This window comes from Impatiens glandulifera, chromosome 2, assembly GCF_907164915.1.
Source record: "Impatiens glandulifera chromosome 2, dImpGla2.1, whole genome shotgun sequence".
NCBI lineage: Eukaryota > Viridiplantae > Streptophyta > Magnoliopsida > Ericales > Balsaminaceae > Impatiens > Impatiens glandulifera.
Genome location: NC_061863.1, coordinates 61786070 through 61812299, shown reverse-complemented (window position 1 = coordinate 61812299; position 26230 = coordinate 61786070). Strand labels below are relative to the sequence as shown.

The window sequence follows — 26230 nt, the reverse complement described above, 5'->3', positions numbered from 1 at the left end:
CGTGTTTCAATTGTGAGCCACTTGATTCAACTACCTTCGTTCTTTGGATTTGTTCGGTTGTGGATTATTTACATAATCATATATGATATATCATGACTCTTTCTTATTCCCCGTATCTAAGGGGAGTAAACGGGTAAAACCAATTCGTTTTGTCTGATCCGTATTAAATCCAAACTAAGTTTATTCAATCCGTTTTGTCTGATCCATATATTAACTAGTTTGCTTCAGCTTATTAACGTCATTTTATCCAGCTTATTCTCAATTATATTTGATATGATTTTAGCTTATTTAATAGTTAAGCTTGGGTATGTTTGATTTAACTTATACACTCAATTTTTTTTTTTATATTTATAATATTATTTAATAATTAATATTATATATATATATATTTTTATTAATTTAATTTTAAATATTAATAAATAATTTAAATTAAAAAATAATATATATTTCAAAATAAATTATATTAATATATTAATTTTTATACGTTTTTTTAATATATAATTTTAAATATTAATAAATGACTTAAATTAAAAAAATAATATATTCTAAAATAAATGATATGAATAAAAAAATAATTTATTATTATTATTATATATATATTTTTTACATTTCTACCCTCTACTTCTAATCTAATATTTTTCATTTATTTTTGAGTTTCTCTCACTCTATTGTATTATCATTCATTTAAATTGTAACCTGATAATTTTATATAATTAAGGTTAGTTTAATTTCTAAAATTATAAATATAAAAAAAAAAATCATAATGTATTTATATTTTATATTTTACTTAATTATTTTATATATTAAGATACATATATTATAAATAATAAATAAAAATATATTTAAATATATGTTTTTTATTATAATAATTTTATATAAATATATAAAAATATTATAAATATATAAAAATATTATAAATATATGAAATAAATGAGAGTGAATAAATAAATAAATTAAAAATGAATAAAATAGATGAGAGAGAATGAATAAAAAATATTTAAAATTGATTAGAGAGAAAAACGGTAAGATTATAATTTTAAACGCTGAGATTATAATCTTAAACGCTGAGATTATAATCTTAAGCGATGAGATTACAATCTTAAACGCTGAGAAGGGAGGTAGAGAGAAAGCTGAGGAAGGAGGTAAATAGAAAATTGAGTTTAAACGTAAAAGTGTTATTGATTATAATTTTTGGTGAGTTATTACGCAAAGTTACTGCAGCTTATTACACAAACGCACATACTCAATTTATAAACGTTAAATCAAACATGTCCTAAAATAATTTGTATTTAAAAAATCAATATTTTATCATTATATAATAATAAATTTAAGTATTTTTTATCAAAAACAATTTCACTTTATCAAAATCATTAAAAAAAATATAATTTTTTAAATATTCCATAAGATATTTAATAACTCACTCCCAAACAAGTCCTAACATTTCACATCAAATTTAATACTTAAAGAACCAACATTAATTAAACTAGCATTTAGCCCGTGCAAATGCACGAGTAATAATATAAAAAACCGTGAAAAAAAATTACGGATAACAATTTTAATTTTATTTTTAACCGTTTTAAGTTTATGGGGGGTCAACCCACAATCCGACCCACGTATCTATTTACTCAACATCATTATATATTAGTTAGTTAAAAAGTTGAACTTATATTAATATTAAAACGTTCTGCGTTTATCAAATTTGTTGTTAAATTTAAAATATAAAGTCTTAGTAGCCTAGTTGGTTAAAAAAAATTACTTGTTTTTTTTGTTAGGTTGCAAGTTCGAAACATACTTCTAGCATTTTTTATTTTATTTTTAACCGTTTTAAATTTAAAGGCGGGTCAACCCACAATCCGACCCAAGTATCCAAATTAACCACAGCTCTCAACCCGGCAATCCGGACACTTTAAAAATTAAGCATCATTATATATATATATATATAGATAAATATATATATATATATATATATATATATATATATATATATATATATATATATATATATTAATTCATATTTTAAAACTAAGTTGCGAAAATTAAATTATAAAAAATCCAAATAATTTATTATATTCATGACCAAATAAGCAATAAAATCTTGTAAATACATCAAATATTGTAACCCTATCTCAAATATAATAAACCAATTCAAATCAAGCAACTCAAAATGAAAACCAAGAAAATTAAATAAATAAAATTTTGTGAAATAATTGTTCAATTCATTTAACAACTAATTTTTGTTGTTGTCTCAAAATAACAAAATATTAATTTATCTTAAGAATTTCAATAAAATTATTTGATAAGATTAATTGTTCAATAAATAATATTTATTATCACATATTTAATACTGGTTATAAATACCATTATAAATTTTAAAAGTATATTTATGAAAACTTTATTAATATTAAGTTTAGTATTTATAAATAATAATAATTAAATCAGATTAAATAAAAAAATCAAGAAATTTAAAATAAATTAATTTAAAATAAGTCTATTAAGCACCTACCAAAAGTTAGAGATTGTTATGTGATAAGTTTTATTCCTTTTGTTAAATTATTAAGATTAATCAATAAATGGCAAAAAAAAATTCTTTTATTTTTTTTACAGTAAAATATTAACAATAAATATGGTCCATTTTAAGCAAATATTTCATCAATGAAAATTATTTTTTCCAAAACAAACTTTTTTAGTAATAAGACCATTTAAAGTAAATATCTCATGAATAGAAAACTAGAAATATATTGAATTTCTTACCAATAAATGTCAGAATAATCCCAAAAGGTAAAAACAGATCTTCCCACCTAACAATTCTCTGTTATTGTTAATAGATAATGTCTAATAAATAAATATTATGGATAAAAAAAAAAGACACGTCCCCATGACTAGTTTCTTCTATACTATATATATATATCAGTTATCACCACCATGAAGCATCCAGACAAAGAGCAAACCCTAGCTAGCTACTATATTACATACACAGATATGGCCGCAGCAGCAGCAGAAGGAAGAGAAGTGAAGGTGCTAGGGGCGTGGGCGAGCCCATTTGTGATCAGGGTTCGCATTGCTCTCAACGTTAAGTCCGTGGATTACGAATTTCTAGAGGAGATCAAAATGGGGGTCAAATCGGAACTTTTGCTGAAATCGAACCCGGTCCACAAGAAGGTCCCTGTTCTCCTCCATGCAGACAAGCCGATCTCTGAGTCTCTCGTCATTGTTCAGTACGTTGACGACGTCTGGAACTCATCCGGTCCGGCCATTCTCCCTTCTGATCCTTATGATCGCGCCATTGCCAGGTTTTGGGCCGCTTACATTGACGACAAGTGGTTCCCATCATTGAATGGAATAGCGATGGCGCAAGATGATGAGGGGAAGAAGGCAGCTTTTGAGCAAGTGTTGAATGGGGTTGTTTTGTTGGAAGGGGCATTCATTGAGACCAACAAAGGATCTGGAGATTTTTTCGGCGGTGAGAAGATTGGGTACATTGACATTGCTTTGGGATGCTTCTTGGCGTGGATAAGGGTCACTGAGAAGTTGTTCGGAGTTAAGGTTTTCGATGAGGCTAAGGTGCCCAATTTAAGCAACTGGGCGGAGAAGTTTGGGTCTCATCCGGCGGTGAAGGACGTCTTGCCGGAGACAGAGAAGCTGGCGGAGTTTGCTAAATTATTGTTTGCAAAGTTGAACGCACCACCACCATCCACTCAGAATTAAGAAACTGAAGGTGTCTCTGTTTGTGTTTGTAAACTGTAATGGGATCGATGATGATGGTGATATTCAGTTATGTTATCTATTAGGAAGGAATAAAGGAACTTTATCTAAGTTGGGAAATTAAATAAAATATGAAGTTTATGAAAGATAATAAATATATGTCATTCTTATCATCATTTTTCTTTGTATTTTAAGGTAAGAGATGAGCAGTGGGATGATGAATTACACATGCACTAATAGCATCACCGTAACAAACAATTTAATGCTAACCCAACCATGCATTTAACATATTAAAATTATGAATAAAATGAGTAATTTAATGTAATTTTTTTTATAAAATTAATAATAAATTAAATTGAAAATTATTAGAAAATTAAGAAGTTATGTCATTATAAAATATATATATATATATATATATATATATATATATATTTAATTGTTATTTAACTGTGGATTTTAAAATTAAAGATGGGAGATTGTGCGGTAAAGAATTTTGTAACTAGATGAGCCTTTTTTTTTTAATCTTATTTAAAAATGATTTTTGTTTTGCTTTTAATTTTAATTTTTATTTTGATCCTCTTTTAAAAAACTATATTTAAAATATTAATAAAATATCAAAATATTCTCATTTATTACTATTATCTATATATATATATAATGATGCTTAATTTTTAAAGTGTCCGGATTGTCGGGTCGAGCGCTGTGGTTAATTTGGATATATGTGAGAGTAAATGGATACTTGGGTCGGATTGTGAGTTGACCCGCCCGTAAATTTTTTACCGTAATATTTTTTTCACGGTTTTTATATTATTATTACTCGTGCAAATGCACGGGATACATATTATTTATTGATAAAGAAGCTCCCTAGCTTTCCTTTTATGTATTTTTTAATAATAAAAAAATAACCAAATTTTTATATAATATTCATGATATATAGATCTGTACGAATCTGATGCTCACATTAAAATTAAGAGAGTGTTAATTAGTAAGAACTTAAATGTATTTCTAATTTTCTATTGATGAGATATTTGCTTAATTTAAATCGCCATATTTATAAAGATTAATTTATAAATAAGAAGAATATATTTTGGCATTTTATTGATGATTTGGATAATTTAAATAATTCCATTAATTATTTAGCTCCAAACAATTATTGGCCGGCTGGTGCAATTCTCTGTTTTACATTTTGGCGTTGTCCTAATCTAAAGAATTGAACTTTTTTTGGTTCATCCATACTTTGATATTGATCGGCTGATTATTTGAATTTTATACGTATCAAAATAATTAATAGGTTTTTAAGTTGAGTTTGTGTTTTTTTTTCATTTTGGAAAATATCTATTGTAAATGTTTAATAGACTATACGAGTATACACCTTTATAATATCTTTTATATAATGTTTGAGTTATGGTCACATCTTGTTTGTTTGGAGATTTTTTTTATTTTCCTTTTATTAAGATTTATTATGGGTAACGATATTTGAGTTTGAGACGTTACATTTAACATTAGAGTCGACATAATGGTAAGATTAAAATGTCACGGGAAGTATCTCTTAAATCCTACGGGAACAAAGTACAACTTGAGTCACTTATAAAGTTTTAATCGGAAGAGATTGATAATATAAATGAAAACTCAACTAGGATTCTGACTAAGTCGGTGAGATTATGAAAATTAAAGTAAATATTGACAACTTATAAAAGTTATACTAATAAATAATTGATTTGGTGTGAATATATTTCTCAACAATAGAAAATTAAGTAGTGTTTTGTAAAAAAAATATAAAAATAAAATAGCTAGATATGTCTTCTTATTTTCCTCTTTTTTAAAAATGGTTTTTGATTTTTCTATAGTTTTTAATTTTATTTATCGCCTTAACAAGTTTTACATTTTTTTTGCTTTTCCTAAATTTTACTTTCATGTCATGTGAAAAAATAAATATCTTATTTTCCTTATAAAATACCATATTTTATGTTATTGTTTAAATAAGCACATACTATATATTATGGACGATTAGTCAAAATAAATATGGACGATTAGTCAAAATAAATATCTCATCAATAAAAGATAATTAAGTGAAGAATTGTCTAAAAAACATTAAAATCTCCTTGAATATCATCGAGAATTTCTAACAACAATTCAACCTAACATAAAATACATAATCAATCAGATAGCTCTAAGTCTTAGATGGCTTGTTTGGCCGTTTGTGAGTGTTAAGTTTGGGAATAAGGAGAATACAAAATTCTGTCATTAACCCATAGATGGATTATGTGAATTCAAAATTATTCAAATGAGATATATTTAAAAAGAATTAAAATTGCACAAGGTAAAAATGGGAAACGACATGACATCTTTTTAATCAAAATATAAGTCAAAGAATGCTTCATTGATCATAAACATAACTATAACTATGGATAGGATAAGATAAGATAAGAAATAATGTATAAGAATGCATAAGTATAGTAGATTGACACATTTATTACTTCTCAAGCATGGAGAAAAAATTGAAAATTATGGTAATGACATTGACTAGTAAAATGATACTTATCGACAAGTTTATACATTGGTTGGGTTTTGAGGTCGGCTATCAATTAAAGACAGACTTAAAAGATGGTAGATAGATGATGTTAGTTATGTAAAAAATAATTAAAGTTTGGATCATATATTTTCAACTAGTGAAGGAAAGGGCTGATGGATGATGTTAGTTGTTTGTTATGTAAACAATAATTAATGTTTGAAAATTTCAAATTCACTATTAGCAAGGTCATTTGGGTTAAATGCAACAAGCTAGGGCAGTAGGATATTTAATTAAAATTTATTATGTTGATAAACATAAAATATTATAGTCTAGTTAGTGGTTCTGAAAAAAAAAATTAAAATTTTTATTTGTTGATGGGTACAAATCTCAAAAAAAAAAAATAACTTTTTATCAACTTTTTAAATTAGAAATATAAAAAATAAATCTATAACTTTTTTTTTTTAAGTGGGCTGGGTTAGCCCATAACTCGAAGTCGCTTTGACTATTATGAGTTATGAGTCTTATGACTACTAGCATTTAGCCCGTGCATTTGCACGAGTAATAATATAAAAAACCGTGAAAAAAATTACGGATAACATTTTTTATTTTATTTTTAATCGTCTTAAGTTTATGGGTGGGTAACCCACAATCCGATCCAAGTATTCATTTACTCAACATCATTATATATTAGTTAGTTAAAAAGCTGAACTTATATTAATGTTAAAACGTCCTGCGTTTATCAGATTTGGTGTTGAATTTAAAATATAAAATTTTAGTAGCCTAGTTGGTTAAAGAGTTGTACTTATTTTGTTAGGTTGCAAATTCCAAACATACCTCTAGCATTTTTAATTTTATTTTTAACCGTTTTAAATTTAAAAGCGGGTCAACCCACAATCTGACCCAAGTATCCAAATTAACCACAGCTCTCGACCCAGCAATTCAGACACTTTAAAAATTAAGCATCATTATATATATATAGATTAGTTAATTAAAAAGTTGAACTTATATTAATATTAAAACGTTTCGCGTTTATCAAATTTGGTGTTGAATTTAAAATGTAAAATCTTTGTAACCTAGTTGATTAAAGAGTTGTACTTGTTTTGTTAGGTTGCAAGTTCGAAACATACCTCTAGCATTTTTAATTTTATTTTTAACCGTTTTAAATTTAAAGGCGGGTCAACCCACAATCCGACCCAAGTATCCAAATTAACCACAGCTCTCGACACCGGCAATCCGGACACTATAAAAATTAAGCATCATTATATATAGAGAAAGATTAGTTAGTTAAAAAGTTGAACTTATATTAATGTTAAAATGTCCCGCGTTTATCAAATTTGGTGTTGAATTTAAAATATAAAGTTTTAGTAGCCTAGTTGGTTGAAGAGTTGTATTTGTTATGTTAAGTTGCAAGTTCGAAACATACCTTTAGCATTTTTAATTTTATTTTTAATCGTTTTAAATTTAAAGGCGGGTCAACCCACAATCCGACTCAAGTATCCAAATTAACCACAACTCTCGACCTGGCAATCCGGACACTTTAAAAATTAAGCATCATTATATATATATAGATTAGTTAGTTAAAAAGTTGAACTTATATTAATATTAAAACGTCCCACGTTTATCAAATTTGGTGTTGAATTTAAAATATATAGTTTTTGTAGCCTAGTTGGTTAAATAGTTGTATTTGTTTTGTTAGGTTGTAAGTTCGAAACATACTTCTAGCATTTTTAATTTTATTTTTAACCGTTTTAAATTTTAAAACGGGTCAACCCACAATCCGACTCAAGTATCCAAATTAACCACAGCTCTCGACCCGACAATCCGGACACTTTAAAAATTAAGCATCATTATATATATATAGATTAACGAAGGAAATTGAATTTTTTGTTTTTTTTTTAAATTAAAGGAAAATTAGCTTGATTTCACGCCAGAATTGAATTTATTTTATATATAATAATTTAAGGTAATGTAGGAAAGTGTTCGTATTTGAGTTTGACAAAAATGCTTAAAAAAAAATCTAGTGATCCGGAATTACAAATGTTCATGTTAATTGGTCCGGAATTTATTTTAAGACAATTAGGAGTTTATTTAAATAAAAGACCTCTTGCATAAAATAAAAATTCAAAATATTTTATAATTAAATATTTTAAATAAAATCATTAAGTTGAAATATAATATATATATATATATATATATATATATATATATATATATATATATATTAAAAAAGGAGTAAATTTTAAATTGAATATAAAATGGTATATTAATTGGTTTTGTAATTGGCCCATTTGCCCCTACACATTAATTGGTCGGCTTCGAATCCTTCTATACCGCGTGTACGCGTTAATGTGGGCAATGGGCATTCTTTCCACATTTATTTATTTATATATATATATCACCATCATCCTCTCCTCTACTTACAATTACATCCACAGAGAGAGATCAGATATGGCGGAAGCAGCAGCAGCAGGAGGAGGAGAAGTGAGGGTGCTAGGGGCATGGGCGAGCCCATTTGTGATCAGGGTTCGCATCGCTCTCAACATCAAGTCCGTGGCTTACGAGTTTATTGAGGATTTAAAAATGGGGGTCAAATCGGACCTCTTGCTCAAATCGAACCCTGTCCACAAGAAGATCCCTGTTCTCATCCATGTCGATAAGCCCATCTCCGAGTCCCTCGTCATTGTTCAGTATGTTGACGAGGTTTGGACCTCAGGTCGGTCCATCCTCCCTTCTGATCCCTATGATCGTGCCATTGCCAGGTTCTGGACCGCTTACATCGACGACAAGGTTCGTCATTTTATAATTATTAGCTAATTAAATTGTAGTAGTAGTACCCAATAAATAATATATACCCACAAATGATGTGTTTTCTTGTCCAGTGGTTCCCGTCTTTGCATGGGATAGCCAAGGCGCAGGACGAGGAGGCCATGAAGTCAGCTTTTGAGCAAGTCATAGATGGGCTTCTTCTACTGGAAGGGGCGTTTGTTGAGACCAACAAAGGATCCGGCGACTTTTTCGGCGGTGAGAAGATTGGGTACATTGACGTTGCTTTAGGATGCTTCTTGGGATGGATCAGGGCAACTGAGAAGATGAACGGGGTTAAGCTTTTCGATGAGGCCAAGGTCCCCAATTTAAGCAAATGGGCGGAGAAGTTCGCCTCTGATCCGGCCGTCAAGGACTTGTTGCCGGAGACAGATAAGCTGGTGGAGTTTGCTAAAGTGTTGTTTGCAAAGTCTAAGGCACCAGTACCACCATCCACGCACAATTAAGATACAAAAATCCCATCTCATTTAATATCCTACCTATCATGTCTTCTTCCTTGTCCCTTGCAAATGTTTTCTAAGTAAAATAATGTTAATTGATCAGTTTGAGGGTGATTTTAAGAATTTGATTTTTTTTTTTAGTAAATGTATTTAAAATATATTAATAATGTGTTTTTCTTAAATAAATGATATTATGTGATGAATGATAGTGATGTTTAATTTTGATTGAATTTATAAAATATATATACTTAAAATATTATTTCAAAAAAATATGTTTACAAAACATGGGATAAATTCCTCTAATCTTAACTAACCCTCAAAAACTGACCTAGAACAAACTTATATTATCATGCTTTCCAATCTCCTTAGTGCATGCAAAAATTAACATGGCCCATTTGAATATATAATTGTGTCTTAATAAATCCGTCAGATTATTTTAAGGAATATATACAATTTATTTATTATAAAGATGATAGTGAGATAATTTAATTAGGATAAATTATTATACAGGTGAAACTCTTAGCTCAGTAATCGAGCGTAAGTTTGTATGGTTTAAGTTTACACACTTGAGCCATCTTTAGAAAATAGGATAATCTATTATCTATTTGAGAAATGATAAATACAACGAATGACTAGCGAAAGTAAGGCCACGAATCCTACGTGGCCTTGCCAGCTAGGAGAGAGAAAGAAAAAAAAAAATTAAAACGTTTCTGCTCCTCTTTCTTCTTTCTTCTTCCCTCTCTTTCTTCTTTTAATTTATCACATCCGGCGAACGAACCGGCGTCTTCTCTGGCGATTTATCACTCCGGCATCCCGACTTCTACTTTCTTCTTTCGCTCGAAAATGGTAAGACACTTCTCATTCTTTAATATTTCAGTTTCAGAATCGTCCGCCTTCGTGTTCATTTCGTAATATTTTCTTTTTAGGCTGGTGTTTCAGGTAAATCTCCATGCAAGGCCCCAAGATCTCCAAGGACAAGGTAAATAAGACATCTTCTATTTTAGAATCGTAGGGTTAGCGTTTTGCGGTTAGGGTCAGGGTTTTGCAGTTAGGGTTAGGGTTTCAGAGTTTAGGGTTAGGGTATTGCTGCATTATGGTTCTCGAAACAAAGTTTTCGTTACACGAAAGTCTGATTTAATTGTGTATGGTTGTATTATGGTTAGCCAAAACTAAATTTATTGGGTATTTGCTGAATTTAGGGACCCGAAATAGGATGTTATGGGTCCCGAAAGTGGGATAACTTCATGTTTGGCTGAATTTAGGGTCCCGAAAGTGTGATTTCGGGACCCGAAATAGGCTGTTATGGGTCCCGAAAGTGGGATAACTTCATGTTTGGCTGAATTTAGGGTTCCGAAAGTGTGGTTTCGGGACCCAAAATAGGCTGTTTCGGGACCTGAAAGTTGGATTTCTTAATGTTTGGCTGAATTTAGGGTCCCGAAAGTGTGTTTCGGGACCCGAAATAGATGGTTTCGGGACCCGAAAGTTGGATTACTTAATGTTTGGCTGAATTTAGGGTCCCGAAAGTGTGTTTCGGGACCCGAAACGGGTGGTTTCGGGACCCGAAACGGGTGGTTTCGGGACCCGAAAGGTGGTTTCGGGACCCGAAACGGGTGGTTTCGGGACCCGAATTGCTTCATTTAAGTGATTATTTGCTTCATGGCTTTTAAATGTTTATCATTTGTTGTTGTAGGACAAATAAACGTAAAAGTATTGTCCAAGAATCAGCTCCCAATCCAGCTCCCAAAGCAGCTTCCAAACCAGTTCCCAAATCCCCTAGAGCAACAGCTCCCAATGCAGCTCCCAAATCAGTTCCAAAATCCCCTAGAGCAACAGCTCCCAAAGCAGCCCCCCACAACTTATTTTTAACTAGGACATCGTCTAGTGGCCTTTTCAATCTTCTTCAAATGCTGTCTAAGGAACAAAAAGATGCTGTGAAGTCAATAGGCTTTGGCGCTCTACTTTCATTATCGCTTTCTAAATGCCCCGGGGAGATCTCTCGTTATCTAGTCAGAAAGTTTGACTGCAATAAATGTTCATTCACCCTAGAGAATGGCGAGGAAGTGAAAATCGAAGAAGAGGACGTTCATATGGTATTGGGTCTCCCCAGAGGGGAGCTGGATATTTTAGAATATCAGAATAACGAGATTGATGACAAGTTGAGGGCATTTAGGACTCGATGGGGTAACCCCGATAATGGCGCTCCTTTAGCGACTGCTATGCCGATCAAAATCATTGAGAACAAAGCTGCTGACAACAATTTCAAGATAGACTTCGTATTATTTGTTGTCAGTTGCTTTCTCTGGTGTGATCACCTAGGTAACCTATCCAGGTATATCTCATTTCTATTATTTTCAATTGCATGACAACAAATTTGTATTGTTAAATAATCCTCAAATATGTTTTTTTCATTTGCAGGTATAGAATTCTGAAATCTATTTCAGATGTTGACAATATCAAGAAGTTCAATTGGTGCAAATTTGTACTTGAAGGATTAGTTCAATCATGCGCAAAAGTGAAGCAGAATGAAAAACGACATTTCCAAGGACCACATACGTTCTTTATCGTAAGTTATCACTCATTCATTTTCATGTTTTCAAAAATATTTAGTTTTAACATATGTATGTTTTCAGCTATGCTACGTGTATAGGGTGAGCAACCCTGAACTGGGAGGAGTTACTGAGCGACGATTTCCTATACTGTCATGTTGGAATGACACAACGTTGAAGTTTAGGCTGGATACAGAGTTGGATAATGGAGGATTCGGACGTGGAAGCGTTCTGGGACGCATTCCACTACCCGGGATGTGGGATGAGAGCGACGACGAGGATAATGATTTCAGAGAGAACGACGAGGAGGAGAACGAGGAGGGTGATATTGATGGGGTGTCTCAGACCCCAAAGGCGGCGGCGGCAGCAGCAACAGAACCTAGGAATAGGTCACCACCTCTGAACACAGCTCCGGATGAGGTCGGAATAACATTTACAGAGAATTTGGTGTGCGTTACGAAATGTACAGTGATGCTTGAAAAAGCGATGAGAAAAATGGAATCTTTAAGTTCAGGCTGGGATGCAACACCATTGTATGACAACGCCATGCACATCATTTACAGAGCAATGGACAAGAATAAACTTTTCAGGGATGCCATGCATAAATACTTCAAGGATCAAGCACCTTCTGAAACACAATGTGACAAAGATGCTGCTGACAAGGAGGTGGGTCTTGATGAGGCCGGTGACAAGGAGCCTGCTCAAAATGACGGTGGTCTTGATGAGGCCGGTGACAAGGAGCCTGCTCAAAATGACGGTGGTCTTGATGAGGCCGCTGACAAGGAGGTGGGTCTTGATGAGGCCGGTGACAAGGAGCCTGCTGCTCAAAATGTTGAGGGGAATAACACAGATGACGATGGAAAAGAGGTGCCTCCAAGAAAAAGAAGGAAAAATCCCGTGCGACAAATGAAAGTTCCAGCAAACCTTAAATCTCCATATATGACGCAGGACAAGCCGAAGAACTTCGAGTCTGCCCAAATTCATCGTGACGCAGGATATGAATTGCAGGTTCAAAAAGAGGGTGGTGAAGCAGTTCCTCATCGAAAGACATGTTTTCATACCCTCCAGCTTCAACTACAAGTGATTGAAATGTTTTGGCCACAGTTATTCCAGCTTCATCGTTTGTATCCAATCTTCTTTTTACATTTCCGTCAATCACTTTGTAGGATCTAACATGACGTATTCTCTTTGGGCTTAATGTATGGTTGTGCTCAAGAGAAATACTTGTTATCACATATTCCCCTTCATTTCGAACAACAACATTAATCTTTGCTTTACAATCTGTCTTCGTTATTGGTCTAGGCTGATGAAACTTATTTTTTGCCTTCGATTCTTTCATAAAACTCTTGGCACAACCAACGCTGAAATATTTCCTCTTACCACCTACATTTTTGCTCCCTAATTTGGTAATGCCGAATCCCGTTAAGTGGGCATATGATGTGTAGAATTCAAGAAGTTGTTCTTCGGAGGAAAATGTCATTCCAACACTAGGAATGTGACTGCAAAAATTATGTGAAACCGTAAGAAAAAGTCCATAAAACACCCATTTCGGGTCCCGAATCCAACCATTTCGGGTCCTGAAACAACCCGTTTCGAGTCCCGAAACCACCTTTCGGGTCCCGAAACAACCTTTCGGGTCCCGAAACAACCAGTTTCGGGTCCCGAAACCACCCGTTTCGGGTCCCGAAACCACCCGTTTCGGGTCCCGAAACCACCCGTTTCGGGTCCCGAAACCACCCGTTTCGGGTCCCGAAACCACCTTTCGGGTCCCGAAACCACCTTTGTTGTCCCGAAACGACCTATTTCGGGTCCCGAAACAAAACAATGTTTGTCCCGAAATGGTTGGTTTTGACCCTTTCTTGTCCCGAAACGACTCATTTCGGGTCCCGAAACACAAAATTTGTTTACCCGAAACACAACATTTTCTTACAAGACACCACACATTTCGGGACAAGGAAGGACCCTTTCTTGTCCTGAAACCACTAGATCTGTTCAGGGTACCTTTGGGGTTCAACGGGGGTGGATCTGTTCAGGTTAAGTTCTTCATCTACTGGGTTGTTCAAGTTTGGTGCTTCTGTATCCTGAAAATTCAAACCGTTTAAATCCATATATACATCTGTAAAATGTAAAACCCTAGATCTGTAAAATCTAAACCCTAGATCTATAAAATCTAAATTCTGGATCTGTTAAAAAAATAATAAAGATCCTTAAAAAGGATACCATTGAGAAGTAAATGCAGCCGTGGAAAAGAAATAAATGCAGCCGGAGAAGAGAAATAAATGCTGCCGGAGCTGGAGAAGAGAAATAAATGAAGCGTTTCAGAGAAAGAAAGAAATGCAGAAATATGAAACCTTATTGGGTGAAAGAGGATATGCAGAAACGTTTTTTTTTTTTTTTTCTCTCCTAGCTGGCAAAGCCACGTAGGATTCGTGGCCTTGCTTTCGCTAGTCAGTCGTTGTATTTATCATTTCTCTATCTATATATATATAGATATCATTTTATAACTTTCCTTTTTAGAAGAGGCAATATGTTTGACCATTCTCAAAAACAACTTTAATTTGAGCATGGGTATATTTGAATTAGAAGTTTCATCTCTAATTTTTGGGAATAAAGAATAAATGTTGGTAGGGAAAATCAAAAGCCCAAATTAAAGATAGATTACAAATTTACTACAAATTGCACCCAAATCACAAATTACAGATGGAATTATGGATGTAAAAGTATTCATAAATAGGGATGGCCACGGATACCCTACCCGACGGGTAGTGAAGTACCCATCCCCGAACCCGATTTTCATTTCACTACTCGACACCGACCTCGAACCCGACGGGTATCTCTACTTCTATACCCATCCCCGATTCGTCGGGTACCCGATCCCCAACGGGTACCCATTACCCGATTAAATTACTTATAAGATTATAAAGTTTGAAAAAAAGAAAATACAACTTTAATAAATAATTTTAACATTAGTAATATTAAAATATTAAAAATAAAAATTAAACCATTACTTACCTACCTCATAATTTTTGTAAATCTTGAAGAAGATTTAATAGAGTGGAAAAAAGTAGAATGAACATTGAAAAAAACTAGAGATTGAATATGATGAATTATGATAGAGGGTAATATTTTGTTATTAAACTAAAAATTGAAGTTATGTAGAGAAATATTGTTTTGGGAATATAAAATAATTAAAGTTGGAGTGGAGTGTATTTATGATTATGGTTGGAGTGAAGTGTGGATAAGATCAAATTAAATTATGCATATTTATTATACATTTGCAATGATGAAGCATTTTTGAAAAGTCACACATTAAACTTTAATAAAAAAAATCAATAATATTAATATAACCGGGTATCGGGTTTGAGTTTCGCACACTCCCCATCCCCGACCCCGTACCCGACCGGGTACCTTCTCCCTCTCCCCATGCCCGACCCCGACCCCGAACCCGATTTAAAATACCCGAACTCAACTATCGGGTACCTACGGGTATCGGGCATACGAGTACCCATTGCCATCTCTATTCATAAGCGGTTGTACCTCTTAATACAAATTTTCTGACATTTAAACGTGCTCTTAATCCAAATATTCTCCTCACATGAGATGAGGCATTTATACTCAGAAGGACAATAATATCAAATCTTGTTTGATATTATGATATATTTAATAAACTTATTAGAGAAGTTAAAGAGTCAAGAATTGGTATTAAAAAGATCAAAAGTTATGAATTTTCAATTCTTATATAAAATGTTTTAAATTAAAATAAAGATTATGATAGTTAATAATTGTGTCAAAACTTTTTAATTATATATATATAGTACTTAATATGTACAATCAATTAATCAAGAGATGAGTTGTGTCATTATTTGTGTTTTTCGTTTGCTAAGAATAATATATATATATATATATTAACATAAAAAAGGGAAAATTTGACATGCAGAAATACTAAGCAAAATATTAACAAATTTATAAGGTAACTCAAGCCGCTAGCCTCTTCACTTTCAATCAAAAAGTTTTAAATTAAAATGATCATCATATTAATTTTTTCATAGAATAAAATTTTATTTAATATATATATATATATATATAGGAAATAATGTCAATTTGACCATCGAACTATAACGAAATATTCACGTATATCATTGAACTAATTTTTGTTCGTTCATACCACTGTAGTTGAGTTTAATGTTCATCTATGTTACTGCTGGACAAAAATATCCAAATCCGTTAAATTTTTCCGTTAAATGATGACACGTGTGATTGACATGTCATTTTTTTAAAATTAATATATATTATATTTTTATTTTTATTTTTATTCACTATTTTAAATAATAAAACTTAATTTACATTTTAAAAGGTATTAATCAAATAAATTATATATTTTGAGAAGCATTAACATAAACAATAATTCAAACCATAATTTATACATAAACAATTTTTTAATTTATTAAATTATTCTTCAAGAGTACCTTTATACATTCTTTATAATTTAAAAATATTTTTGTCATTTTATTTAAAATATATATATATATTATTTTCACATAATTCATTATTTTTTATAAAAAAATAAATATGTAATCCCGCTTTGATTTTCCACCTACCATTGTAACTTTATTTCCTCTTTGCAGATGCGTGTTCCATCTACCAACTGCCCATCCATTTCCAGTTTCCACACTTACAAGTCAAAGTTCAGTTTAGAGTTTAGACCAACAACTTCTTTTATAAGAAAATAAATCATTTGAAATAAACTATTAAAGTTATCTTAATATTATAAAAATAAAGTATAATTTTTTTTTAATGCTTTCATTATTATTTTATAAAATGAAATTTTTGTAGTGATAAATTTGTGATTTATCTTGATTTGGATAAAGCAAGATTAAAATATAACAATATTTTAATTAAATAAATAATAGGATTTTTTTTTTTTTTTGTTGATGTCAGTCTTATTTGAATGAGATGAGAAACCCGAAATTTATAAAAGAGTTGTATGTAAATAAATTGATGGACAACCTAACAAAAAAAATGATTAAAAAATCAACACATTTAGTTAAAATTATTATTTACCGTAATTAGTAGGGAATGTTGTCCAAAAAATTTTTAAATCAATATTAAGAGACAAATTACATAGGGTATAAATTATATAAAGGTATAAATTGTAACTAGATATAAATAATATAAGTTAATATAAATTGTATAGGTTATTAATCTTTGATATAAATTATAAGAAAAAGTATAAGTTGTATATGGTTTATATTTTTGTATTTTATATATTATAAGAATTTAGTATAAATATTAATTTAAAATTTTAATTATTATTAGTATTATTATTTTATATTTATTTATATTATAAATAATATTGTTTATTATTATAAATTATTATACTATTATTTTAAAATTAATGTAAATTTAATTAATTATAATATAAAATAAATTATGTTTATTTAATTTAAATATTATTAATAATTATAATAAAATAAAATTATTATTTATAATATAAGTAATTATAAAAATTAATAATTAATAAAATTATCATTATAAAAATAAATAAATATTTTTTAATTAAAATATTAAACTATTTAAAAATATATAATATTAAAAATAATTGAAAATAATAATAATATTAAACTAAATAAAATATATTTAATATATTATATAATAATAAGTTATATATAATATTAATAATCATTATAATGACAAATTAAAAATAAGTGATATAAGAAAATTGTTGTAATTAGGAGGATTAGTTATAATTTTATACCAAATATGAGGTATAAATTATTTATTATTATAATTTATATTAATAGTAAAATTCTAACCAAAATCTATATTATATTATACCAATAATATTATACCCTTTTATACATCATATCAAACACATCCCTAATCCCTAGAACATAAACAAGATAGTAATAAAATATATTTTCTTTTACTTAAATAATTATTTCATAACATGTATCCTAATAAAATATATTAAGAAAATTATGTAATCATTATTTAGAAATAAAACTTAATTTATTAAATATAATTAAAAAATAAAACTTAATTTTTCTATTTATACAAAAGATGATATATTTTTAACTATATATAACAGGATGAACCATTAAAACAACTAAACCAAAAAGGTTGATCCAACTAAATTACAAAAAAATAAAAAGTGTATTAGTTTAAAATTGTTTCAACAAAATAACTAATGTTAAATTAATATAATACTAATTACCAATTAAGATTAACTCCTAATAATTTATATGTATTATATTAAGAACTTTATTTATATACATTTTATGAATAAAAAATATAACAAACTATCTTACTAATAATAGACTAATAAAACATTTAACAAATTAACTAGAACTTCTTAGTTGTAGATTCATTTATTAATATAAATTTTGTATAATATAATTATTTAGTTGAGGTTTGATTAAATTATAAACACAAAAACTGAATCTAACCATAAACACCATTAATTTGGACAAAAATGTCTTAAAGAATAAAGTTTGTTAAGATTTTAGAGATCCACATTTAGAATTCAGGGATTTACAAAATCTACAAATATTTAATTTCCAAGATTTCAGAGATCCACAGTCAGCTACAATTAATAAATTGCACAAATATTTTTGTATCGGAAACATACAGAAATAGTTCAGGATTATTTAATTATTATTGTTATTAGTTTTCAAATTTTAGAATGAGATTTGAATAATAGAACATGTTACACATTTAAATTAGATGGTGTTATTGATGTGTATGTATTTTTTTTATAAAATAGTTGGTTTTTATTTATTGAGACTCATTTAAATTTACTACAAAACTTGTTTCAAATAGGAATATACAGTATTAAGATTAAATTAAAATATTGATGTATAAAGAATTTAAACATTTTTTTGGATAAAAAGTAAATTCATTTGTAAGCCTTAAATGAGTATGTACATGGAATCTATCAATTTATTTGTGTTCGATAAATAATTTTTAATTTAATATATTAATAACTTATTTAATATAAGTATATATATTTGATAATGTATATTTATAATAATTTATTTGTATAGACTTAAGAAATATAGGTTAAAAACAAAAATAAAAACTAAAATATTAAATTTATTTTAAAAGTAAAAAAAATGCCAAACTTGCTACTCTAATATTTAGTTTATTAAAATACAATTTTTGTCAATCTAAATTTAATTAAATTACTACTATATATAAAGTTGTATTAAATTTTAATTTTTTTCTCTTTACAAATACAATAAATTTCATTATTTTTTAATCATAAATAATCAAATTTATAATGTTACGAGAATAATTTCAAACATCTATAAAATGTAATTAAATAAGAATAGAAGATGTTATTGTCACTTAATATATATATATATATATATATATATATATATATATATATATATATATATATATATATATATATATTAACATTAAAATAATATTTTAGTATTTACTTTAATTATTTTTTATTAAAATTTAATATATCAAATTATATAAATAATATATAAAGGTAGCGTGTTCATTTATTTTTTCAAATATTAATTTGAAATATTATTAAATTAATTAAAATATTAAATATTTAAAATTTGATAAAATTGATAATTAAGATTTTATTACTAAATATTGAATTTTAAAAACTTAAATATTAATTTAGAGATAAAAAAAATTGAATTGTCAAATAAAAATATATATTAGTTTAAATTTTAAATACTTAATATTTAAATTTATTTTATAATATCTGAAATGAATATATAAAGAAATACATAAAAATTATTATACTCTTATATATTAATTAATAAACTTAATATATTAAATTATATAATTTAATATTTAATAAAAATAAAAATAATGAAAATAAATATTAATTTTAATATTTTTTTTAACTTGAATATTAAATTATAGCTTAATGTAATATATATATATATATATATATATATAAAATAGATAATAAGAATATATATTTATATATAATTATAATTTTTTTTATATATTATTATTATCGGTGAAATTTAAAAAAAAAATGGGACAACGGATTAAGTATGTAACCCGCAAACACACTTAATCATTTAACCAAGCGCAGAATTTGCCGCCCGACAGGCTCGTACCCAGGAACTTAGGGTTGGTATGTTCGGATTGGAGTTTTTGAAAAACTTATAAAGATAGAAGAAAGTAATGATTGGTGATGATTTTGAGGAAGTGATAATTATTTTTGGTAAAAAGATTTAAAGGGTATTGATATATATATATAAATAAAATAAAAAATAATATTTTTAAATGGAGAGTATTTTAGTATTTTGGTTAATGAATTAAGTAATGTGATTGTAGAGGAGTGATTAATTTGGATTGAATTTTTTTAAAAATTCAAAGAAAACAAGCCCTTAATTTTAATATTTTCTTTTAAAATTACATTATTATAATGATTTCGGATCCACACTTATTTGATTAATATTTAAAAATATGGATTTATAATATATATATATATTAAAGAAAGAAAGAATATATTTTGCTTTTCAATTTGTATATTTTGTCGTTGATTGTTCAAAACTACATCGTCATCTGTGACGTTCTGACTCATCTTGTGTGTGTGTGTGGTTCCCACCACAATTGCTAGATACTTCCGGCATTTTCAGACCTAAATTATTAAGGCTATCTGTCTTTCTTTCCAAACCAACAACCCACTATATATTTTCAACTACCGCTTCATAACCTGCTCACTCATCTCTCTCTCTCTCTCTATCTATCTAGATTTGAGTTTTATTAAGGAATGGCAGGTTCATCAGTGAAGGTTATCGGAGCACGGCCAAGCCCCTACGTGAACCGGGTTCAAATCGCCCTCAAACTCAAGTCAATTGACTATGAATTTCTTCAGGAGACATTCGGATCAAAGAGTGAGCTGCTTCTCAAATCAAACCCTGTTCACAAGAAAATCCCAGTGTTGATTCACGACGATAAGCCCATCAGCGAGTCCCTAATCATAGTACAGTACATCGACGAGCAGTGGACATCCGGCCCCTCCATCCTCCCCGCCGACGCTTATGATCGGGCCATCGCCCGTTTCTGGGCTGCCTATCTCGACGACAAGGTACTTACTTTACTCTACTCTCCTTTCTCCTCCGGCCTCTGTCTTTCTTTTTATGTAAAATAGTTGATTTTAATTTTGGGTACGTACGATCGATGGCAGTGGTTCCCTGCTTTGAGAGATTACCGCTCGGCGAAAGATGATGAAGAAAAATCGGCTGTACTGGACAAGGTGAAGGAAGGTTTAGCCTATTTGGAAGAAGCTTTTGTGAAAGGGGGGGCTAAATTCTTTGGAGGTGAGAATATTGGGTATCTGGACATTGCTTTTGGAAGCTTTTTGGGCTGGTTGAAAGCGGCGGAGAAGATAACAGATGTGAAGTTGCTCGATGCATCCACCACTCCCAGTCTTGCCGTCTGGGCTGAGAACTTCCTTTCCCATGACTCTGTAAAGGGTGTCATCCCCGAGACTGAGGAGCTCGTCGAGTTGGCCAAGAAGTTTGCAGCCATCGCTAAAGCCGCCCAACCTAAAAACTAGTCCCAGTTTTCTAAATATGTTTTCATTATTAGTTCAATAATCCATGTTGTAGTAATCTTCGTCCAAACATGTTGTTGTTCTCCTCCTATCTATATATTATTAATGGTCTAGTTCGATTCCAACTTATGTTAATTTGTTTTCACAACCAACTTAAAACACTAATAGACAAGTAGCATTGGACGAAATCAAACACAAAACAGGTCTTGAGAAAACGACATGTGTTATTAACAGTCACAGATTGGAAAGCTGATATATATATTTGGTCAAGGATCATGATCATGGACATACTACACGTTATTATTCTGAAATACAGGAGGATATTTAAATGTTGATTAATTTGAAGTGTTAGGTACGACGAGGGCATGCTTGGTTTTGGCCAACTGGACGAGGTGTTGAGTGTCGAGGATGACACCCTTTACAGCGTCATGGGCAAGGAAATTCTCTGCCCACAAGGCAAGACCGGGTACGGTGGATTCATCTAGCAATTTTAAACCAGTCATCATCTCCCCTGCTTTCAACCATCCCATGAAGCTTCCAAAGGCGATGTCCAGATACCCAATATTGTCTCCTCCAAAAAATGGCTTCCCTTTGCTGGATTTCACAAAAGCCTCCTCTAACAAGACTAGACCTCCCTTTATAAACTCCACTATACCCAGTTTTTCTTCCTCTCCTTCTGCCAACCGGTACTCTCTAAAAGAAGGATACCACTGCCATGCCATCCCAAGCCACAAAACAATCATCATCCTCACCAAAATTCAACTAATATGTTAATTATTAAGTAGTTACTTACTTTGTCATCCAGATAGGCAGCCCAGAAACGAGCGATGGCGCGATCATAGGGGTCTGCGGGGAGGATGGACGGGCCTGATGTCCAGTACTCGTCGATGTACTGTACTATGATAAGGGATTCGCATATGGGCTTATCTTCATGAATCAATACTGGGATTTTCTTATGAACAGGGTTTGATTTAAGAAGCAGTTCACTCTTTGATCCGTATATCTGCTCCTGCAAGAATTCATACTCAATTGACTTGAGATTAAGGGCAATTTGAACCCGGTTCGCGTATGGACTCGTGGACGACCCCAAAAGCTTTACTGAACCTTTTCCAGCCATATCTATCTATATATCTGAGAGACTGAGATGATTTTGGTATGACCAGACCAGATGATGCAAAATTATATATGTGAGATCCTCCCTTCATTCAAATAAACAGAACGTCACAGATGACGATATTTTGCATTATCTAGACGATTCAAAAGACTTAGTATGGTCAATGATTCTAAGATAAATAAATAAGAGTCTTGATTGATTTAGGATTATTTGATTAAATTAATATTTGTGATTCCAAACATTCAGTTATACAAAACCGGACCTCAAATTGTACGGGGACTTCAAATTTCCGAACACATTTAATCTAGATTTGACTTTAGAAACAGAAAAAAAAATCAAAATAATGCAAATACCAATGAAATGAAAATGATTTCATTATAAAGCCCAAATGATATGGAAAAGACCCATGAGGCTCAAAGAACAAAAGTAAACCATGTTTGTCAAAACATGTCTGGAATCTGTGACCATTGTAATTTATTATTAAACACAATCTAGAAACAATACAAAACCAAACAAATCATATAGCCTCCTTCTGTATTATAGAAGGCAAAAAGTTAAGAAGAGAGAGCCCTTTGCTAGTTTTCTTTTCATTCTTTCTTTCCGATGCCATGAGACATGTTATAGATCCCACGTCCCTACAGATTTTATAAACAAAAGGATCAAAATTAGCCACTTACCAAAACAAGACAGCTTTTGAAAAGACAGTGTAATTATAAGCAGAAAAATTGCTCACAATTAGAAAAAGGGAAGTTGCTGCAAAGGCAGCTGGGATAGCAACAGAAGTGATCTTATCAAACGGGCCTTTCAAGTAAGTGTGCTTTGAGATGTTCTGGAAATACTTTTGCTTTTCAAAAAGCTTCTCCCTTGGCCTAAAGGGTTCCTCTGTGGCTGACGGCATCCTGTATGTAATGTATCATCATCATATTATCATCCAATGTTGTCAATTTAATGATATGGGAGATCCAAATCAACTCTTCACATTAACTATAAAATCAACTCACAGACAACTTCTAAGCATAAACAGGCTTTAAAACCCATAGATGGTTGATTTGCATCAAGTAAGATGATTTTGATCTATCCTACAGATATTGAAATTACGCTTCTTCGCATTATAACAACCCTAAAGACATCAGTTCAGATTGTAGTTTTAGGGTTGGACATAGAAATTAAACTTCTTTGCATTATAACAACCCTAAAGACATCAGTTCAGATTGTAGTTTTAGGTTTGGACATAGAAATTAAGCTTCTTTGCATTATAACAACCCTAAAGACATCAATTCAGATTGTAGTTTTAGGGTTGGACATAGAAATTAAGCTTCTTTGCATTATAACAATCCTAAAGACATCACTTCAGATTGTAGTTTTACTTTTAGACATAGAAATTAAGCTTCTTTGCATTATAATAACCCTAAAGACATCAATTCAGATTGTAGTCTTAGTTTTAGACATAGAAATTAAGTTTCTTTGCATTATACAACCCTAAAAGACATCACTTCAGATTGAAGTTTTAGTTTTAGACAGAAATTAAACTTCTTCACATTATAACAATCCTAAAGACATCACATTACTTCATTGAAGTGTTAATTTTCAACACCCATAAACAAGACTAATGATTTTAAGTTAGATCATCTCACATTATTCTAGGGTTTCAAAAAAGAGGTGGTTAAACAACCAAAATGTTTATATAACCTACACCCTCCTTGTATATGTTGTGATCAAGGATCAATACCCCCCCAAAAAGGCACATTTCACCATTTCTTCAACAAAGAGAAGAGTAAAAAGAGATTGTGCACAACTACAGCCATCCATCTCATCATCCATGTAATATTGAGAAATCAATTATCTGCTTCACAGGGATATACCTAGAATCCCAGATTGACTTGGACCAACAAGCACAATCTTTCTTCGAGAAGTAGAGACGATCAATTGTTTGGATGTGGAATCCGAATAGTTCCAAGACCCTCCTCAGAAACGTAGATTAAAAACAGGATAGATAGGTGAATGAATCTACGGGTACCAGACTAAAGAAAGCTAATTAACCAGATCCAGACTGGGTGATAAAATAACTTCCATGTTTCCAGGTTAAAAATCATAAAGAATACATATTTTTTATAGATATATATCAGGTATTATACGCATGTAGAACAAACAGATGCAAAAAAATATATGATATCCATTTTTCAATACAGATCAGAGATAAGAGACAGATAGAGAGAGAAACCTGAGAGAAAATTCGCTGGAAAAAGACGGAGAAGCAAAGCGATGAGTTGAGAGTCAGAGAGAGAAGGCGGTGGGTCGACGATTAGGTATTTGATAAGAAGAAAATAGCTAGGGTGAGAGAGGACCTTAATTTTGGGCCTGTTTTTGACGGAGTCAAATATTTTGGGGCTCCGTTAAATATCATTTTATATATATATGCATTACTTTGAATACATCAACAACTAAATCAAACTATTCATTTCAGATTCAATTTCATCAAAAATTAAGATTTCAAACAACCTATTATCAGATTTGTTTCGAAAATTTTCTACAACGTGCTCGTTTAAATAGATTAATTTGCGTAAATAATAAAAACAAATTAAAATAAAATAGGGTTAGAATAAAAGACAAAAATAACTATAGAGCAATGTGTTTTATTAATATATTTATGTACCAAAAGTCAAAATGTTTAGTCCTCTAGACAAGGGTAAAATAGTAAACTAACAAACTTAATAAATAAAAAATGACAAGCATATCAAAGGACACCATGGTTATTCATGTGGGACAAAATGACCCTAATTATTCATTTATTTCTAATCGTGGTCACTTCATAATTTTTATTAATTTGGTGACCATTTTATTATTTTTTGAACGAAAATATCATTATTGCATAACGCGAAGGTATTCCCGCGTTTCGCGAAGAGAATAGGATTTTATATAAATACTTTAATTTTTTTCATTTTGTTATTTTTTTCTCTCTCTTCTCCGCGTTCTCTCTCGCGCCACGGCAACAGCGGAACCCTAAACGAACACATCATACATATCGACGACCAAAATCCGTTCTAATATCATTTATTCATCTTATTGTTCATCTTATTAATCGATTTATGTTCTTATTTCGTTCATCTTCAAACCCTAAACCATTATGTTGGTCTTAATGTTCATCTTGTTCATATTAGTTGATCAAATTCATTCTTTATATTCATAATATTGATATTTACATATTGATGTTCAGGGAAGATTCATGTTCACGATGGAATGTCCATTCGCGATGGGCTACATTTGTTAGTTGATGCTATTAGTTTATTGTTCATTTTTTCGATGATGATATTTGCAGATGATCCTCTGAATCGGTTCCGTTTAAGGGAAGATTCGTGTGATCTCGCGAAGCGGCACAGAGGTCACGCGAAGTGGCATGGTCGTCGCGCGAAGTAGCACAGTGGTCACAGGGAGGATGGACGGGCCTCATGTTATATTACTATAAGTTATAGATTCTTAATTCGAAAATGATTTATTTAAAATTAATCTCAAATCGATTGAGATTTACACCTATATACTAAGACAAAAATATAG

The 26230-nt window shown here is 30.5% G+C and overlaps 5 protein-coding genes across 5 annotated transcripts; 3 read left to right on the top strand and 2 right to left on the bottom strand.

Moving 5' to 3' along the window:
* Nucleotides 1-2968: 2968 nt before the first annotated feature.
* On the top strand, nt 2969-3713 carry LOC124926392 (glutathione S-transferase U17-like). Its single transcript, XM_047466606.1, has one exon. It carries the CDS (start codon nt 2980-2982, stop codon nt 3703-3705), a length of 726 nt encoding a protein of 241 aa, XP_047322562.1. The 5' UTR covers nt 2969-2979; the 3' UTR covers nt 3706-3713.
* Nucleotides 3714-8635: 4922 nt separating this feature from the next.
* LOC124925844 (glutathione S-transferase U17-like) lies at nt 8636-9614 on the top strand. Its single transcript, XM_047465958.1, has 2 exons — nt 8636-9001; nt 9094-9614. Exons 1-2 carry the CDS (start codon nt 8663-8665, stop codon nt 9481-9483), a joined length of 729 nt encoding a protein of 242 aa, XP_047321914.1. The 5' UTR covers nt 8636-8662; the 3' UTR covers nt 9484-9614.
* Nucleotides 9615-20715: 11101 nt separating this feature from the next.
* Nucleotides 20716-21677, top strand: LOC124926339 (glutathione S-transferase U17-like). Its single transcript, XM_047466542.1, has 2 exons — nt 20716-21096; nt 21196-21677. The coding sequence occupies exons 1-2, from the start codon at nt 20779-20781 to the stop codon at nt 21565-21567; spliced, it is 690 nt and encodes a 229-aa protein (XP_047322498.1). The 5' UTR covers nt 20716-20778; the 3' UTR covers nt 21568-21677.
* A 159-nt stretch (nt 21678-21836) lies between these two features.
* On the bottom strand, nt 21837-22709 carry LOC124926338 (glutathione S-transferase U17-like). The gene is made up of 2 exons (XM_047466541.1): nt 22358-22709; nt 21837-22274 (listed from the first exon to the last, which is right to left on the bottom strand). Exons 1-2 carry the CDS (start codon nt 22679-22681, stop codon nt 21900-21902), a joined length of 699 nt encoding a protein of 232 aa, XP_047322497.1. The 5' UTR covers nt 22682-22709; the 3' UTR covers nt 21837-21899.
* A 319-nt stretch (nt 22710-23028) lies between these two features.
* Nucleotides 23029-25057, bottom strand: LOC124926342. The gene is made up of 3 exons (XM_047466546.1): nt 24900-25057; nt 23412-23577; nt 23029-23313 (listed from the first exon to the last, which is right to left on the bottom strand). Exons 2-3 carry the CDS (start codon nt 23574-23576, stop codon nt 23266-23268), a joined length of 213 nt encoding a protein of 70 aa, XP_047322502.1. The 5' UTR covers nt 23577; nt 24900-25057; the 3' UTR covers nt 23029-23265.
* Nucleotides 25058-26230: the final 1173 nt, after the last annotated feature.

Coding starts and splice junctions, on each gene's coding strand:
- LOC124926392 (XM_047466606.1), top strand. CDS start 2,980: ATGGCCGCAGCAGCAGCAGAAGGAAGAGAAGTGAAGGTGCTAGGGGCG.
- LOC124926339 (XM_047466542.1), top strand. CDS start 20,779: ATGGCAGGTTCATCAGTGAAGGTTATCGGAGCACGGCCAAGCCCCTAC. Junction 21,097..21,195: donor CTGCCTATCTCGACGACAAG/GTACTTACTTTA, acceptor GATCGATGGCAG/TGGTTCCCTGCTTTGAGAGA.
- LOC124925844 (XM_047465958.1), top strand. CDS start 8,663: ATGGCGGAAGCAGCAGCAGCAGGAGGAGGAGAAGTGAGGGTGCTAGGG. Junction 9,002..9,093: donor CCGCTTACATCGACGACAAG/GTTCGTCATTTT, acceptor TTTCTTGTCCAG/TGGTTCCCGTCTTTGCATGG.
- LOC124926338 (XM_047466541.1), bottom strand. CDS start 22,681: ATGGCTGGAAAAGGTTCAGTAAAGCTTTTGGGGTCGTCCACGAGTCCA. Junction 22,275..22,357: donor CTGCCTATCTGGATGACAAA/GTAAGTAACTAC, acceptor ATGGCATGGCAG/TGGTATCCTTCTTTTAGAGA.
- LOC124926342 (XM_047466546.1), bottom strand. CDS start 23,576: ATGCCGTCAGCCACAGAGGAACCCTTTAGGCCAAGGGAGAAGCTTTTT. Junction 23,314..23,411: donor CAACTTCCCTTTTTCTAATT/GTGAGCAATTTT, acceptor TAAAATCTGTAG/GGACGTGGGATCTATAACAT.